At 34.6% G+C, this 19,985-nt stretch overlaps 1 protein-coding gene across 2 annotated transcripts in view; it reads right to left on the reverse strand.

Annotated features, from left to right (window-relative positions):
• LOC135213026 (nephrin-like) overlaps positions 1-19,985 on the reverse strand; it is a 620,764-nt gene that overhangs the window by 87,413 nt on the left and 513,366 nt on the right. For both annotated transcript variants that reach the window (XM_064246838.1, XM_064246837.1), the window contains exon 7: positions 1,854-2,165. In XM_064246838.1, coding sequence (XP_064102908.1) covers positions 1,854-2,165 — 312 coding nt within the window. The remainder of the gene's footprint in view (positions 1-1,853; positions 2,166-19,985) is intronic.

The following is a 19,985-nucleotide window of genomic DNA, read 5'->3' on the forward strand; positions in this document are numbered from 1 at the left end:
AAAAAACATTTTGCTCTTAGGTAGAAAATTATAATTTATAATTCATAATTTACAATTCAACAGCTACTTGGTTTCGTCAGTGATGAACCTCTACTTCAAAGAACATAAAATTTAGCTGTGGATATTCATATACTACAATTTGTGGTTTTGGAAATGAAAAAAGTGAACTGCGATTCACGAGGAACTAATGGACTACGAATTTAGTTTAATAGCCTTAGGACACAAACAATAAATGGTATGGACTTTGTTGACTGCACTTAAGGAAAGGTCTAAAGATGATCAATATAGAAGGAATTAATAAATAAAACGAGAAAGTCACAATTTTTTTAAGGTGACATACATAAACCAAATGGATTAATGATAAGAACTACACGTTGTGGAGGGAATAATATATACTGAACAAGACAAGTAAAAAAAATATACTAAAACTAAAAATCTTATGATAAATCATGAATTACAAGACTGCACAGTGGATTGTAAACTTTCAACTAGTGAATGTTTGATTAAAACTGTAATCATCTGTTTCCCTTTTACCTCTAGTTTCAATAAACAAATTTTCTCATTGAAAACTTAGCATTCAACAAGTAACAGCGACCAGACATGCTTTAAAAGGTGGGATATAACAACAAAAAACCAGATCGATATAACGGAGTTTGTCTTACACAATTCCAATAATCTTATTGACCAGGAATATTTGACAACGCAAATGAACAAAGAGAAAGCAGAATTTTTCCCAAGTAATCTGTTTACAATTTCTCATGTTTTCGCCCCTGACATACTGAATAATATGAACTTATCACACGTGGCGAAATAACAGATATTCTACAAAAGTCAAGGGTGACGTTTGTGGAATATGAAGTTTACACGACAGTGTTTCCATTTTCAAGTTGGATTTCATTATTCGTATACAAGAAAGTCCTACATGTAAAGATGAGAAAGAAACCGCTAACATATAAGGTTGGCTTAGTTTTTAAGTTTTATTATACATACAACATTTAAATGACTCTGCTATGAATATAATACATTTACCAATTAATAGTATCTACTGGATGCAAAAGTATTCAAAATACAAGAAAAATAGAATATTAACAGGTATATGACATAGAAGTAAATTATATCGGTTACTTTTCCTTATGGAAAACTGCAAAAATCATCCAGTTGATATAAAAGATACCAAGTTATTTTTTTTTTTACATAATAACTACATGGAAGGATTCATTACAAAATCAATACAATGAATACATATTTTTTATTCATATTCTCCCTAATTCAAAAAAGTATTTTAATGAATTACTAGAAAATAGGAAATGAACCAACGACCTTGTTGGTCTGGTTGATTAAGCTGGCCTTATGCCAGCATGAGATCTTGCTCCGGAAGCAGCAGTTAGCAAATCCAACTATCTATCAACTGTCATACCAATGACACACACACACACACACACACATATATATATATATATATATATATATATATATATATATATATATATCTTAGGGGTGTATATATTTGTATATTAGCAATCTTATACATATTTATCTACACACCTTATGGGAATACATTATAAAACACAAAACAAAAGGGAAGGGAGAGAGAGAGGAGAGAGAGAGAGATGAGAGAGAGAGCGATGACGAGCGAGAGAGAGAGAGATGAAGATTTTCAAATAGTTTACTTACAAACTCTACGGAACACATTACAAACCCAAAACCACACAGAGAGAGAGAGAGAGAGAGAGAGAGAGAGAGAGAGAGAGAGAGAGTGATGAAGCTTCTAAATATTTACTTACAAACTCTACGGAACACATTACAAACAGAAAAACAGAGAGAGAGAGAGAGAAAGATTAATCTCCACTCACAATGAACAGTTAAGGTGACATTCGTCGTCAGCGGATTACTGAGCAGGTCGTTGGAGACGCTGCACATATAAACGGCGTTGTTTTCCTCCGCCGTCGCCGTCACCTGATACGTCTTGAAAATCACGCCCTCGAGGTCCGCCGGAGGAGGGACGTCGGGCGCCGTCCGGTCGTCCAGGAGGCGCCCGTCGCGGTACCACTCCACCCACGGAGTCGGGTTACCGCCCCTGACGACGCAGGTGAGGTTGCGACGTTCCCCTTCCAGCATGGTTTCGCTCATCTCGTACCCCGTGATGATGGGGTTGCCCGGGGGATCTGGTTAGGGGGAAAAGAACTTGAAGACGGAGCTCTATATAGAGGTTATTGAAGATGGGATTATATTGCTGTATGGGCGGGTAGTGAAATATGTAAACATGAATGCTTAGAGTACACACGCACACATTTTATATATATATATATATATATATATATATATATATATATATATATATATATATATATATATATATATATATATATATATATATATATATATATAATATATATATATATATATATATATATATATATTTGTATTTTGTGTGTGTGTGTGTTGCGTGTATAAATACAAATATATTACACACATTATATATATATATATATATATATATATATATATATATATATATATATATATAATATATATATACATCATATATATTATAATATAATTTTTTATTCCTTTACATGTGTGTGTATTTAAGAATGAATAAACCTACAAACTTTAGTATAGTGTGACTATGACTATGACTATACCAAATAAAAATAAATGTATTCCATTGTTAACATTTCTAAGAATTTATTACCAAATAATTACAAATCATTAGCTACATCTCTAGAAACTCGAAAAAAACAAATTCGAATTTAAAATTCCGATTTTTTTTTCATACTAACCAAAAAGCATTATGGATCAGATGACATAAGATTCATTTTGGCAGTAACTTCAGTTCATTGCGATGCGTTTATCAAAACATAATCCATAAAATATGTAATAAGCAGATCATAACAACTAAATGCAAGAGAAAATACCTCCATTCCTTCCCCTACACCTATTCCTCCTACTGTATACTCAAAAAGGACTTTACATAATCTTACTACAGAAATAGGCTGGAAGTCTCGCTTCACTCCCAGGAAAATATCCACCCCCCCCGGCGCCCCCCCCCCCCCCCCCCCGCCTTTGCATGCACATCATCATGAGCTTCATATATCAGTGTGGAATATCCAGGGTATGTGTATGCAGGGTGTCTATGATCGTGTGTGTATTCGCATACTGCTCAGATATGAACAAATAGAAACAATTAGTGATATTCGGAATTTTACTCATTTCTTACAGTGGAAAATACATCTGATACCATTGTTTATATATGTACATACACACACACACATAAATATACACATACTCTACAAATACACATCACATTATATATATATATATATATATTATATATATATATATATTATACGTATATTTGTAGTACGTAAGTACACTAAAGTTACACACACAAACACCACACACATATATATTATGTGTGTGTATTTGTAGGTGTACATTACATACATACCAAGTGTATATATATAATTATAAATATATAATATATATATAATATATAATGCTATATGTGTGTGGGGTGTGTGTGTGTAATATTATATATTATATATAATATATATATATAACCACAGACATCTACAAATACCACACTCACAATATATAGATATATTTATATATATATATATATATATATATATATATATATATATACACGATATGGGGTGAGTACGTAAGTACACAAAGTTACACACAACACACAACAATATATATATTATAAACTATTATATATATATAATATATATTACGTATATTTTGTAGACCGAAGTACCACCCTAAAATTACACACAAACACACACATAATATATATATATATATATAATGTGTGTGTGTTTTTGTAGAAGTACATACATACATACAAGTGTGTATGTATATATATATATAATATATATTATATATATATAAATATATATATATACTATATATATGTATATACTATATATGTATATATATATATATATATTATATATATCTATATATATATATATAATATATATATCCTATCGTATATATAATGTGTGCTGGATTTTTCTAAATATTTACCTTCGCGGCTGCTATACTACTTTTACAATACATCTGTAGTTTACAGGTTTGTCTTGCAAAATATGTAGTGATCTTGGCCATAATTATGAACATTTATTATAATGAACTACAATTAAATGACTACGTTCTTACACAGGTCAGTGAAAAATGAGCACATTCAGGTTAAGGAATATGGGCGGTTAGTTTGTGTTTTCATGAAATTTCAATAAAATCATATTGGCAACGTATGTGTCGCCATCGAACCCATATATGGGAAAATCACGTGATCTCTGGTGAACCACTAGGAACACGTCGTTTCGAAGGTAACTTTTAATGACCTGGGGGAACACACAGCAAGATGCATCACTACGTTTTACGAGAGGCCGAATGATCTAGCGCCTCAGGGAGGTTAATTAGGAGCAAACAAGGAAACGGACTCCAAAGCTACAAGTTCATTAGCGAGTTTATATTATTGCTGACAGGAGACAAAGCAGCTGATCGCACTGAATATTAGACCCAAGTTGTGTCCTTGTTCCCCAGCATTTCAACATGACTGAGGCGTCCAATTTCCGCACCATAGTCCTCTAAGCTTTTGATTTCGCTACAGCATTTAGCTACGATCTTTGCAGGTTCTTTGAATTCGGAGTTTGTGTGTATTTTACTTTCTGTTCTACTCAGCACGATGGACAAAAAATCTACTATCTGAAACTTTACAGTAATTGGCCACACTTCTTACATCAATCCCAACAGAAACGCACACAGACACACTCCCATATATATATATATCTATATCTACATATATAGATATATATATATATATATATATATATATATATATATATATATATATATATATATATATATATATATATATATATACACACAAGTAAGTCCTTATAGTATATATAAATGTGCGCGTCTGTATGTATGTATTTGTTTATATTATATTACATATATATATATATATATATATATATATATATATATATATATATATATATATATATATATATATATATATATATATATATATATATATAAATATATATATATATATGTGTGTGTGTGTGTGTGTGTGTGCGTGTGTTTGCGCGCGCGCATAACCAGTATCCTTAAAAATATAAATGTGCTGCATTAGGTACTTCCTGAGTGTTCATTCAACACGTGTTTAAAAGAATATTTAAAAGTGTTGAGTCAGGAAATCACATTTAATCACTTTGCAAATCAGATGGCTACTGCATACAAAACACTTTTATAGTGGATGGATGTCCACTTTAAAAGTGGCGTTGATATTTTAGATTAAGCTGGCCTTATGCCAGCACGGGGTCTTGCTCGAAGAGCAGCCCGTAGAAAGTGGCGATGGTTTAGTTTTTCTGGTTTAGTTTTGTTTGGACATGCGAACGGAAAAGTACTTTCTTGCATGTTGAGTCACCAACCCATTTAGAAGCGATGAGGAACAAATATAATCTACTACATTATATCTCCTAATGACTCCTAAAGTAAGAGCTGTTGCCTTAAGGAAAAATAATAGCAGTGACCAAGCCTTGCAAATCTAGGACTCCCACAATCTTTAACCATCCAAGATTTCATGTTGCCATTATGGTAATGAAGTATATTGCTACTCTTTGCCTTGATAAAGAACAGCTCACTTATGCATTGCATGAATCTATTTGTCCAGCATGAAACTGTAAGCGCATTAAAACAGGATGCATCGTATATCATACAACATTTCTATACGTAAATCTAGAATAACACAGGAACCAAGGTTACATCTTTTAACGCTTCACAGACACAGAATCAGTAGACTTACTGGGGACTGAAATAATGCACTATGCTGAGAGTAATATAACCTCGAAGTCCTAGCATACACGTTATCGATTACCCACGACCTACTAATGAAGTAATGAAACTGATATACACTAGTGAATGATACTAAATAATGTACAAAGAAGAGAGAAAAGAGAAAAAGCACGAAGAAAATCTCACCAACATTGAGAGACAAGCAGAACTCTGTCTAGTCAAAGGTGTTTCTGACTTAGTACTTAAGACACCATAAGTTGGTCGAATAATTTACTTCTCTGTCCACTTGTCTTCACCAAACCTCAACAATTTCCAGTTTAATCCTCACCACGTAATGGGAATGGTGAAAATTTCATGAACCAAAATGTTGATCGTGTTTTAGGTAATTAAATTAACTTGTCGGTCTCTTTCCAGTTTGCATCCTCAAATAATAAAAATAAATACAAAACACACAAAACACACACACTATATATATATATATATATATATATATATATATATATATATATATATATATATATATAGTGTGTGTGTGTGTGTGACTGTGACTGAAAAGAGAGAGAGAGAGAGAGAGAGAGAGAGAGAGAGAGAGAGCAGAGAGAGAGAGAATTGTTGCTCATAACGTGGTAACGTAAACGAGTAAGGTTTCTCCAGCACTAATGCTAGATTAATTCTATGATCATCTAATTAATGAAGAGCTATTTAGCCTAATGAACACTATACGATAGGAAAATGAGTCCTTGTCAATCGGAAGATAATCTCATTTATATGCTTTCATTCTCAGTAGCCTTCGGTGAAACGAGGTATTTTAAGGCCAGAGGAAGGACCGGCGGCACTGGACTGACATCCAGACATCACGTGTAATCAGTGGAATTTTAAAACTCCATTAAAATAAGCTCAGATTGGAAAGTAAATGAGAACAGAATAGAATATAGAATTTGGCCAAAGACTAAACTCTGGAACCCATGAGGTCATTCACGGCAAGATCTTTTCCCACCAAACCAGTCACTGTGACGCTTTATAAACTGATACATAATCTCAGATTCGACCTTAAATTCTTTATCATTTAGAAAATTGATTCCCTATACCATCCACAATGCCCATATTAGTCACAGCATATACTTATGTATTTTCATTTTTTTTTTTTTTTTTTTTTTTTTTTTTTTAGATTTTTTGTTTGCTATCACAGTCCTCAATTCGACAGGGTGGGTATTTATAGTGTGGGGGTTTCGGGTTTGCATCCTGCCTCCTTAGGAGGTCACACTTTTCTTGCTATGTGTGCCGTTTCTAGGATCACACTCTTCTGCATGAGTCCTGGAGCTACTTCAGCCTCTAGTTTTTCTAGATTCCTTTTCAGGGATCTTGGGATCGTGCCTAGTGCTCCTATGATTATGGGTACGATTTCCACTGGCATATCCCATATCCTTCTTATTCCTATTTTCAGATCTTGATACTTATCCGTTTTTTCCTTCTCTTTCTCTTCAACTCTGGTGTCCCATGGTATTGCGACATCAATGAGTGATACTTTCTTCTTGACTTTGTCAATCAACGTCACGTCTGGTCTGTTTGCACGTATCACCCTATCCGTTCTGATACCATAGTCCCAGAGGATCTTTGCGTGATCGTTTTCTATCACTCCCTCAGGTTGGTGCTCATACCACTTATTACTGCAAGGTAGCTGATGTTTCTTGAATAATAATAATAATAATAATAATAATAATAATAATTATTATTATTATTCCTTTTTGCCTCTGTAGCTCCAATCTCAGGCTGTTGATTATTGTCGTTGTGGTGATCAGTTGCTGGATGACGACCTCCAAGTACCTGACCGTCTTCCCCTTCAATTGGGTTGAATACCTGGTTGCCGGACGAAGCTCCTCTGTTGCCAGAGGTTCCATTTACGTCGTTGTCGTTTAATCCTTCATTTCTTTCCATCATTGCTGAGTTTTGCTATTTAACCCATAGCTGGACCCTACCCCATCAGGGATAGGTACTCATTTACAGCTGAGTAGATTGAGGAAATTATGGTAAAGATCCTTTCCCAAGGAATCAACGCCGAGGAGAGCGGTCACCCATCCAACGACTGACCAGAGCCAATGTTGCTTAACTTGACTTAAGTCTATTGACGACCTAACCCACTCCTCCACGGAGTAGACGAAGACCCAGAAATATACAGAGACAGGAGAATGACAGACAGAACAGAGGACTGGCACAACAAACCAATGCACGGACAATACATGAGACAGACTAAAGAACTAGCCAGCGATGACAATTGGCAATGGCTACAGAGGGGAGAGTTAAAGAAGGAAACTGAAGGAATGATAACAGCGGCACAAGATCAGGCCCTAAGAACCAGATATGTTCAAAGTACGATAGACGGAAATAACATCTCTCCCATATGTAGGAAGTGCAATACGAAAAATGAAACCATAAACCACATAGCAAGTGAATGCCCGGCACTTGCACAGAACCAGTACAAAAAGAGGCATGATTCAGTAGCAAAAGCCCTCCACTGGAGCCTGTGCAAGAAACATCAGCTACCTTGCAGTAATAAGTGGTACGAGCCACCAACCTGAAGGAGTGATAGAAACGATCAGGCAAAGATCCTCTGGACTATGGTATCAGAACGGATAGGGTGATACGTGCAAACAGACCAGACGTGACGTTGATTGACAAAGTCAAGAAGAAAGTATCACTCATTGATGTCGCAATACCATGGGACACCAGAGTTGAAGAGAAAGAGAGGGAAAAAATGGATAAGTATCAAGATCTGAAAATAGAAATAAGAAGGATATGGGATATGCCAGTGGAAATCGTACCCATAATCATAGGAGCACTAGGCCAACGAATCCCAACGATCCCTGAGAAGGAATCTAGAAAAACTAGAGGCTGAAGTAGCTCCAGGACTCATGCAGAAGAGTTGATGACCTAGAAACGGCACACATAGTAAGAAGAGTGATGGGACTCCTAAGGAGGCAGGATGCAACCCGGAACCCCACACTATAAATACCACCCAGTCGAATTGGAGGACTGTGATAGAGCAAAAAAAAAAAAAAAAAAAAAAATTATTATTATTATTATTATTATTATTATTATTCAGGAGACGAACCCTATTCATATGGAACAAGCACACAGCGGCCATTGACTTGAAATTCAAGTTTCCAAAGAGTATGGTGTTCATTAGGAAGAAGTAAGAAGCAGTAAAGGGAAATACAGAGAGAAGATATCATGTAGGTCACTTACAGCATTCTCCTTTTACTTACGAGCTATTTCTATACCTGTATGGTAATATACACTTGATCCATATACATTCGACTTTGTCTTTATTCTTCAGAACTACTCCCCTACCAAACTTCATGCCATATCTTACCTTCTAAATGAAAACCCTACCTTACACCTTCTCTGAAGTATTAGGTAAAGTTAGACCCATTTAGTTCTTGATTCACCTTTCCCTCATCGGGACATACCTAACACACCTTGGTCAGGCATCCCAATCAATCTAACTTCCACCATTGTGTGGCAACGTCTCACTAGTAACACACACACACACACACACACACACACACATATATATAAATATATATATATATATATATATATATATTATATATATAAATAATATATCAATCGGCACCACCATAGCCCGTCACGGGGGAGACCGAGGTTCGTTCCCGATGTGAGTCAGAAATCTATAGCTGTGAAACATGTTCATGAGTTAATGAATTACCTATAAATATATGTATATATATATATATATATATATATATATATATATATATATTATTACAAGTTTATAATTATTTTCATTAATTTTGTTTATACTGTTTGGTTATGTTTATTCTTTTTGTTTTCCTTTTTTTTATTACTATTCAAGAGAGGCAAACTGCTTGTTTGGTATCAAAGTAATTACCATGTACAGAATACCATTAGGTAGTTCAACCAAAGTTACAGGGTTCGGCATATATAGACCATTACAGCAGTCGATAACGAGAGCTAAACCAGAGAGGTTATCCTGACAGTCGACCCAGAGTCACGAAGAAGGGACAAGGGATAATACGTATATAACGAGTCAAAGAGAGAGAGAGAGAATATCGGATTGTTGCCATTGTGTTTTGGTATTTCGTTGTCATGTCACGTTGGGCATGATAAGTGTTGTTTTATGTTGATATTCTCTGTGTTCATTAGTGCCGTTGCTATTATTTATATTCCTGTGGTTTGGAATATTGTCGTTAGTTATTACCAGTGGAGTTGGTATGGTTGCATATGCGTGCACGAAGTCAGTGGCTATATGTGTTCTCATTTCTGTAGGTAAGAAGTGTTGTTGTTATATAGTCAGTTTCTTTACCCTTGGTAATTAACGACAGTTAGCCAGTCCATTCGCTAGTTAATATCTCGTACTCTTTGTATAATTGCTTGTTGGCACTTTATTGACGAATACGTTGATTCGTTGCTGCAGTGGTTTTCTTTATTATGATGGATCTCTCGTTCTGATATATATCATAAACTCGTTAGCTTACATCTTAATTCTATTATAAGTATTATTGTTTGGTGGTTTATTAAGTATCAATTCGTCATTGTACATCTTAGTTAATTATATGTACCTTGTTTATGGTTGTCTTGGACGTACGTTAACTTTGATGAATCGTTTGGTACTTGCCTTCGGTACTTTGCCTTCGGTACTTACATTAGTCCCATTGTTTGTGTTCTTCTCTTTATGATAAATCTCCTGTAAGACTGCTGTTTGGTGACTCGTCTCTCGTACTTCATATATGTTACTTGTATATATTATTACACTTTCATAAAGGATATCCAGCAAAGGCAAGTCAGAGTATATTTAGGTTAACTATTTTATCTGATATTATATTCCCTTAATATTGAATTACATTGTTATTACCATATATTTATATTGGGTTTTCTCTTGTCAATTGCAGAACCCGAGTATGGCGTTTTGGATAGTGCCGAATATATTTGTAATAAATAATAAGTTTTTCCTTGCATTTAATTGCCCTCACTTGAGTTTGTGCTAGTAGGTGCATCCCACTTTATCAACTATATTATATTTCTAGAGTATTTAACTACTCTGTGTTACACCTGTCATAGGTTCACTGTCGCCATTATCTAGCAAAGAACCTGGATATAAAATATCACATAAAATCTATGCACAGGCACGTAACATATTTGGCGACCTTGCCAGGATGCTTCCTCTTGCATTTTTCTCAGTGAGAGTAGTTATTATGTATTGTGCTGGACTTTTGTAGTTATTTTATGATAGTATGGCGTCGTAGCATATTTTTGTGCATTTTTCGTGCTTGGTTATTTTATATATTATTCATAATGTCTACTTTAGAATCTATTACTGCTATAGGAGAAAAACTCGGATATGAGGGTAAGCAGTTGGCTGAGTTTGTAAAGAAACATATGCAAATAGAGAAAGAGAACAGGCAGATTGAGAGAAGCTAGAACAGCTAGAAGGCAGGAGTTAGCAGAGGAGAAGGAGAAGTTACAGTTGGAGATAAAGTTGGAGCAAGTAAAGAAAGGTTTAGGTAGTAGTGATGCTGACACGGCAGGACATTTTACTTTGTGGACTCAGAAGCTTATACCTAAATTTCAGAGACAGATGTGAGTCAGTTTTTTTTAGCTTTTGAGAAAGTAGCTAAACAGTTAGACTGGGAGAAGGCAAGTTGGGCTCTTATTGTGCAATCAGTCTTTGTAGGAAAAGCTCAGGAAGCTTATGCTACACTTAGCTTCGATGATAGCATAGATTATGAGGTAGTGAAGAGCGCTGTGTTGTCCGCTTATCAACTTGTTCCCGAAGCGTACAGACAAAAGTTCAGAAATTATGTGAAAGGAGCAAACCAGACATTTTTTTATTACGCGAGGCATAAGTCTGTATTGTTCGATGATTGGCTCCGGTCTAGGTCGATTACTGATTTTGCAGATCTTAGAGAACTTCTTTTGCTTGAAGATTTCAAAGATAGTATGTCTAGGGATGTCAGAGTACACTTGGAAGAGTTAGATCATAAAACTTTGGAAGAAGCAGCTAGGTCAGCTGATAGATTTGTACTAACTCATGGTAAAACTTATCAACCCAGAACTTATAAGTATAGTTATAGTCATTATCAGCCAAGTAGAAAATATGTAACTAAAGATCAAACACAGAATAACTCACCTAGAGCAAGTAAGGATAAGAAAGAGATAACATGTTACAAATGTGGTAAACTAGGGCATTTTCAGTTTGAGTGTAAACAGAGACAAGGTAAAGTAACACTAATCTCAAGATGTCAAGTTAGTAAGGATGAGTATGTGAGTAAAATGAGTAAAGTTGATTTTGAAAATAGTAAGAGTGATGAAACGAATGAAGTGTTGAAGAATTTTGGAGAGTATCTTCATGAAGGTAGAATAAGAGTGTTCAAGAATCCAGATGTTGTAAGTAAAGCTTTAGTTATGTTAAGAGATACTGGTGCATCTCAGTCATGTGTATTAAGAAAAAGTTTACCAGAAAATTATGAGAGTAAAGAAGATAACTTTGTTCTGCTAGGAGGTTTTCCTAATTCGTCTGTGTCATGTCCACTTGTTGAATTGAAAATTGAGTCAGAGCTAGTTCAAGGTACCCATAGATTTGCGATTGTAGAACAATTGCCCATTCCAGGTATAGATGTGATAATAGGTAATGATGTAATATGTCCAGTTCAACAGAGAGGGGAAAGAGTAAGTAAAGAAGTAGTTGAAGTGACCAGTAAACCTATAGCACCCGTAACCAGAGCTCGGAGTAAGTTGACGACAGTAGATGAGGATGAAGATCTCAACTTGGCAGACTTGGAGAAGGAAGTGGTAGTAGGTAATATTCCAGTGCAAGAGTCGCTGAAGTGTATAGGTGACAGAAAAGATTTAGTAAAGGCTCAGAAAGAAGATAAAGGTTTAGGTAACATTTTTGAGAATGCTGTTCCAGAAAATGAAGTATCTGATGTAAGTAAGCCTTGTTTTTTCATTAGAAATGAAGTATTGTATAGATTGTCCAGATCAAAATTAGCAAATGCTAGTAATCCATCGGTAGATTATCAAATTGTAGTCCCAGAGAAGTATAGAAATGTAATATTGCAACAAGCCCATGATAATCTTTGTGGAGGACACTTTGGTATTGCCAAGACTATGTACAAAGTGAGAAAGCATTTTTTTTGGCCTTCATTAAAGAAAGACGTAAAGAGATATTGTAAATGCTGTCATACATGCCAAGTTGTAGGTAAGCCCAATCAAATTATACCTAAAGCACCTCTTGTACCAATAACTGTACTAACAGAACCATTTTCGCAGATTGTGATAGATATAGTGGGGACCGCCTACCAAAAAAACATCATCAGGTAATGAATACATCTTAACTATCATGGATCGCACCACCAGATATCCAGAAGCTATCCCGATACGCAAGATTTCCAGTAAAGTAGTAATCAAACATTTAACAGATTATTTTTCTAGATTCGGTTTTCCAAAGGAAATTCAATCAGATAGAGGCAGTAACTTTATGAGTAAGTTGTTTAGTAAGAAAATGCTAGAATGGAATATTAAGCATGTGGTATCTTCGCCATACCATCCAGAAAGCCAAGGGGTATTAGAACGATTTCACCTAACTATGAAAAATGCTTTAACTAAGTATGGGTCTGAATTTCAAAGTCAGTGGGATGTTGATTTGCCATATGTTTTGTTTGCAATTAGATCATCTCCAAATGAAAGCTTAGGTTTTACCCCTTTTGAATTGACATTCGGTCACGAGGTAAGGAGTCCTTTGAATATGATTAAAGATCAGTGGAGTGCTAATGGTGAGAGCAAATTTGATGTTTTAAAACATGTTACAGAATTTAAAGAGAAGTTAAAGAGGATGATAGAATGGTCAAATAAGAATGTAGTGAAAGCACAGCAGTGTATGAAGCGAAAGTATGATAAAAATACAGTGTTGAGACAATTTAAGGAAGGTGATAGTGTACTTGTTTTTATACCTATTCCAGGACAGTTTAAAAGCCGTTATGTTGGACCCGGTATAGTAAAACGTAGAGTAAATCATTTAAATTACATAGTAGAGTTGCCTAACAGACGTAACAAGGAACAAGTCTTTCACATCAATTTACTGAAGCCATATTACCAACAGGAAGTAATTAAACCAGTTGCGGTAGTGCATTTTAAATCTATTAAAATTGAGAATGAGATAAATGAAGATATGAATGAAGAAGAGACATGTGTGAAAGGTGAATATGATTGGAGTAAAAATGGAGTTGATTTAACAGAACTGGAAGAAAGATTGTCATATTTGCCTGATTCACAAGTTAAAGATGTTATACAGGTACTTAGGGACTTTCCATCATTGTTTCAGAATCGGCCTGGTAAAGTGAATTGTCTTCAACATGACATTAAGTTAGTCCCAGATGCTAATCCGATTAGACAGGCACCTTATCGATTATCCCCACCTAAAGCATTAGAAGTTAAGAAACAAATAGATTACATGTTGCAACATGACTTAATTGAACCAAGTAACAGTCCATGGAGTTCTCCGGTAGTATTGGTAGATAAGAAGGACGGTACTTTCAGGTTGGTGATTGATTATCGGAATGGTGAATGAGTTGACTATCCCTGATTCATATCCATTACCACGCATAGACGATTGTGTTGACAAAATAGGGCACTCAAAGTTTGTCAGTAAATTTGATTTGCTCAAAGGATATTGGCAAGTTCCGTTGGCTGAAGAGTCCAGAAGTGTCACGGCTTTCATAACGCCTGACGGTTTATTTCAATGCAAAATTATGCCTTTTGGTTTACGCAATGCTGCTAGTACGTTCCAACGACTTATGAATTTTGTGATCAGAGATGTAGAGAATTGTACAGTATATTTAGATGATGTGGTTGTGTATAGCAATTCTTGGTCAGAGCATCTAAAGCATATTCGATCTTTATTTTCAGCTTTGCTAAAGTACGGATTAGTAGTTAACTTGAAGAAGTGTGAGTTCGGTAAGGCAGAGATTACATATCTAGGTTATCAAGTTGGAAGTGGAAATATCTCGCCTAAGAACAGCAACATTGAATCTATCATTAAATTTAAGACTCCGGAAAATAAGAAGCAAATTAGACAGTTTCTTGGGATGTGTAGTTATTTCAGACGGTTTGTTCCTAAATTTTCAGAATTAGCTGCACCTTTAACGAATCTTCTAAGTAGTAGATGTAATTTTAATTGGTCAGATTTGGCTGAGAAATCATTTTTTGCAATTGAAGAGTATTTTGTGTGCCAAACCTATTTTGCGCTCACCAGATTTTTCCAAACCATTCCAGATGATGGTAGATGCAAGCGACATTGGTATCGGAGCAGTGCTGTTGCAGAAATACAATGACATTCTTTTTCCTGTTAGCTATTTTTCCAGAAAATTAAATCGCAGCCAGAGTAAATACAGCACGATCGAGAAGGAATGTTTAGCATTGATGTCAGCCATACAACATTTTGAAGTATATGTAAATTCAAGTCCTGCAGAGGTAGAGATATTCTCAGATCATAACCCTTTAAAGTATCTACATCAGTTCAACAATAAGAACAGACGTCTCATGCGATGGTCTCTAGTATTACAAGAATACAACATCAGTATCAAGCATGTGAAAGGAAAAGATAACGTAATAGCTGATGCCCTTTCACGTTCTTTTGTCTAATTTTTTTTTATACCCGATTGTGACTTGTACTCGATTGTGACTTCTTTTGTATATTCCTGTTTTTAAAAAGCACTACCCATGCTTTTTAAATTTGCGGTGGAGGTATTACAAGTTTATGATTATTTTCATTAATTTTGTTTATACTGTTTGGTTATGTTTATTCTTTTTGTTTTCCTTTTTTTTATTACTATTCAAGAGAGGCAAACTGCTTGTTTGGTATCAAAGTAATTACCATGTACAGAATACCATTAGGTAGTTCAAATAAAGTTACAGGGTTCGGCATATATAGACCATTACAGCAGTCGATAACGAGAGCTAAACCAGAGAGGTTATCCTGACAGTCGACCCAGAGTCACGAAGAAGGGACAAGGGATAATACGTATATAACGAGTCAAAGAGAGAGAGAGAGAATATCAGATTGTTGCCATTGTGTTTTGGTATTTCGTTGTCATGTCACGTTGGGCATGATAAGTGTTGTTTTATGTTGATATTCTCTGTGTTCATTAGTGCCGTTTCTATTATTTATATTCCTGTGGTTTGGAATATTGTCGTTAGTTATTACCAGTGGAGTTGGTATGGTTGCATATGCGTGCACGAAGTCAGTGGCTATATGTGTTCTCATTTCTGTAGGTAAGAAGTGTTGTTGTTATATAGTCAGTTTCTTTACCCTTGGTAATTAACGACAGTTAGCCAGTCCATTCGCTAGTTCATATCTCGTACTCTTTGTGTAATTGCTTGTTGGCACTTTATTGACGAATACGTTGATTCGTTGCTGCAGTGGTTTTCTTTATTATGATGGATCTCTCGTTCTGATATATATCATAAACTCGTTAGCTTACATCTTAATTCTATTATAAGTATTATTGTTTGGTGGTTTATTAAGTATCAATTCGTCATTGTACATCTTAGTTAATTATATGTACCTTGTTTATGGTTGTCTTGGACGTACGTTAACTTTGATGAATCGTTTGGTACTTGCCTTCGGTACTTTGCCTTCGGTACTTACATTAGTCCCATTGTTTGTGTTCTTCTCTTTATGATAAATCTCCTGTAAGACTGCTGTTTGGTGACTCGTCTCTCGTACTTCATATATGTTACTTGTATATATTATTACACTTTCATAAAGGATATCCAGCAAAGGCAAGTCAGAGTATATTTAGGTTAACTATTTTATCTGATATTATATTCCCTTAATATTGAATTACATTGTTATTACCATATATTTATATTGGGTTTTCTCTTGTCAATTGCAGAACCCGAGTATGGCGTTTTGGATAGTGCCGAATATATTTTAATAAATATAATAAGTTTTTCCTTGCATTTAATTGCCCTCACTTGAGTTTGTGCTAGTAGGTGCATCCCACTTTATCAACTATATTATATTTCTAGAGTATTTAACTACTCTGTGTTACACCTGTCATAGGTTCACTGTCGCCATTATCTAGCAAAGAACCTGGATATAAAATATCACAAAATCTATGCACAGGCACGTAACAATATATATATATATGTATATGCATATCTATACACAAAACACACACACACGCATACACACACACACACACACACACACACACATATATATATATATATATATATATATATATATATATATATATATATATATATATATATATATATATTCATTTATATGACATCAAATCATTAAGCCAACGGTTCTTCGCAGTGCGTGTGTGAATAGTCTGTACAATAACATCATTAATTACACCAAAAATCAGAGGAACCTTGAGCAACATAATTAACGGTATTTATCGCACAGTTCAAGGTAATAGATTCTTGCAAAATGTTGAAGCGTATCAGGTTCCAAGTAAAGGAATTATTTGCAGCACAAACAAATAAGTCGACAGGTGTCTGTTCTCATTAGATTTCGAAATTGGTAAATGAACTATACTGAATTGAATATACAATTTAGGCCAAAAGTCAAGCACTGGGACCTATGAGGTCATTCAGCGCTGAAACGGATATTGGCAGTAAAAGGTTTGAAAGGTGTAACAGGAGGAACACCTCGCAGTCGCACCATGAAACAATTGTTACGAGAAAGTAAGATGGAAGAGAGGGAATATGAAAGGAGGTACAGTAAAAGGAACGAAAGGGGTTGCTGCTAAGGGCCGAAGGCACGCTGCAAAAAACCTTAATTAAGTAAAGGCGGTGCACTGTCGCTACTTTCCCCCTATGGAGGATCGGTAAAACTAAATGAAGAGAGAGCAATTAGAGAGATTATCATTTCATAACAGAAGATGAATACAAAGTGAATGTAAAGAGGAAAACAGATTATTAATCTGTTAACAGCAGAATAGGGCTGAGGAAAATCATTAAAGAAGTAGGGAGAAAATAAAGGTGAACACACGCACACACATAGATATATATGTGTATATAAGTGATATTATATATATATATATAATACTAATATATATATATATTTATATATATATATGTATGTATATATTATATATATATATATATCTATATATATATATATATATATATATATATATAATATATATATATATATATATATATATATACATATATATATATATATATATATATATATATAATATATATATATATATATATATATATATATATATATATATTTATTATATATATATATATCATATATATATATAATATATATATATATATATATATATATATCTATATATATATATATATCATATATATATCTATATATACATATATATATATGTATATATATATATATATAATATATAGATATATATGAGAGAGAGAGAGTTTCTATTCAAAATTTCTATTCTACATTTCATCTTGTCCCCAAGACATCACCACAATTGCTGAAAAAAAAAACGATAAATCATGAAGAATAATTACGTGCACGGTAATCATGCGAGTACGTTTAAGAGTACGCTTCAAAAAATAATAATAATAAAGTTTACAGCGGGATAATCTATCTCCAACAGCTGCTCGAACTGAATAAATTACATTTCTTGGCCTCGGGCGTTAAAAAATCATTCGCTTGCTCAGTTCTGTAGTGTTATATCTGCGAGGTGTATTCCGGCTTACGGATTTTTAGACGATTATTCATCACGAAGTATTAACCAAGGTAAGGAGGAAATAAAATTCAAATAAGCGGTGTTTCAGAATAATCATTCACATGATGTGAAAAATAAAAAGTAGTGTACCCAACAGTTAAGGAGAGAGAGAGAGAGAGAGAGAGAGAGAGAGATAAATACATTAGTATCCTTGATTAAAAGATACAGAGGGAGAAAGATACATTAGCAGCCATGAATAAATGAGAGAGAGAAAGAGAGAGAGAGAGAGAGAGATACATTATTAGCCATGATTAGATGAGAGAGAGAGAGAGAGAGAGAGAGAGATACATTAGTATCCTTGATTAAAAGATAGACAGAGAGAAGGATACATTAGCAGCCATGAATAAGTGAGAGAGAGAGAGAGAGAGAGATACATTATTAGCCATGATTAGATAAGAGAGAGAGAGAGAGAGAGAGAGAGAGAGAGATACATTAGTATCCTTGATTAAAAGATAGACAGAGAGAAGGATACATTAGCAGCCATGAATAAATGTGTGTGAGAGAGAGAGAGAGAGAGAGAGAGAGAGAGAGAGAGAGAGAGAGAGTGAGAGAGAGAGAGAGATTATATCATTTCAGATCAACCACACAATGACATTTCTTTATGGACATTTCCCTCAATAGTGTACCAATTTCCATAAACACTGCCGAGTAAAAGAAGATACGTATATCCATAACAGCAAAACAATCGTAGCTTATATAAACCCAAGAGCTCCGGATAGAGCAGTCAGCCTAAGACGTGTTTGGGATGCCGAGAGGAAAGGCTAAACAAGATAAATCAATCATGACGTTTTGCAATTTGCAACTTGGATATTGCAGTTGCCTTGTTTGAGTTTCTGGGGTAGGGGGGTGTGGGAGGACATCCTTGGGGTGTAGGTACGCAGTGTGGGTGGGTGTAGGTGGTGGGAGGGGGGGAGGGGGTCGACTGGCTTGTTTGACAGATTTCAAATGAAAAACTGTGGAATGAATTTCCGTCGAAATGAACCTGACACTCTTTGCACTGGCGTTAATAGTTAGTTCGTTGGGTCCTGCGATGTATTGATCTGTTTCCATGCGAAGGTCGATTTCTAGACTGAAGAGGATTGTATGTGTCGGTTCTGGTTACTGAAGAAATACTTTCTATGACACATGATATAAAGTACATTGGGGAATATATCTTAAATAGAAGACCCATGAATTTTTTTTTTTTTTTGCAGCAAAAACAAAATATTAATAATCTATACATCTATGAATCGGTAGAATATTTTTCAGTTTTTTTCAGCAAGAACAAATAATTAATAATCTATACGTCTAAGACGTGCCGTTACCATCAAAAGTCAACATCAAAATCAAAATAAGCTTTATTCTTACTAAAAAATTACATACAGAAATATATAATTTATCAAAACCCCAATT

This window comes from Macrobrachium nipponense, chromosome 42, assembly GCF_015104395.2.
Source record: "Macrobrachium nipponense isolate FS-2020 chromosome 42, ASM1510439v2, whole genome shotgun sequence".
Classification (NCBI taxonomy): domain Eukaryota; kingdom Metazoa; phylum Arthropoda; class Malacostraca; order Decapoda; family Palaemonidae; genus Macrobrachium; species Macrobrachium nipponense.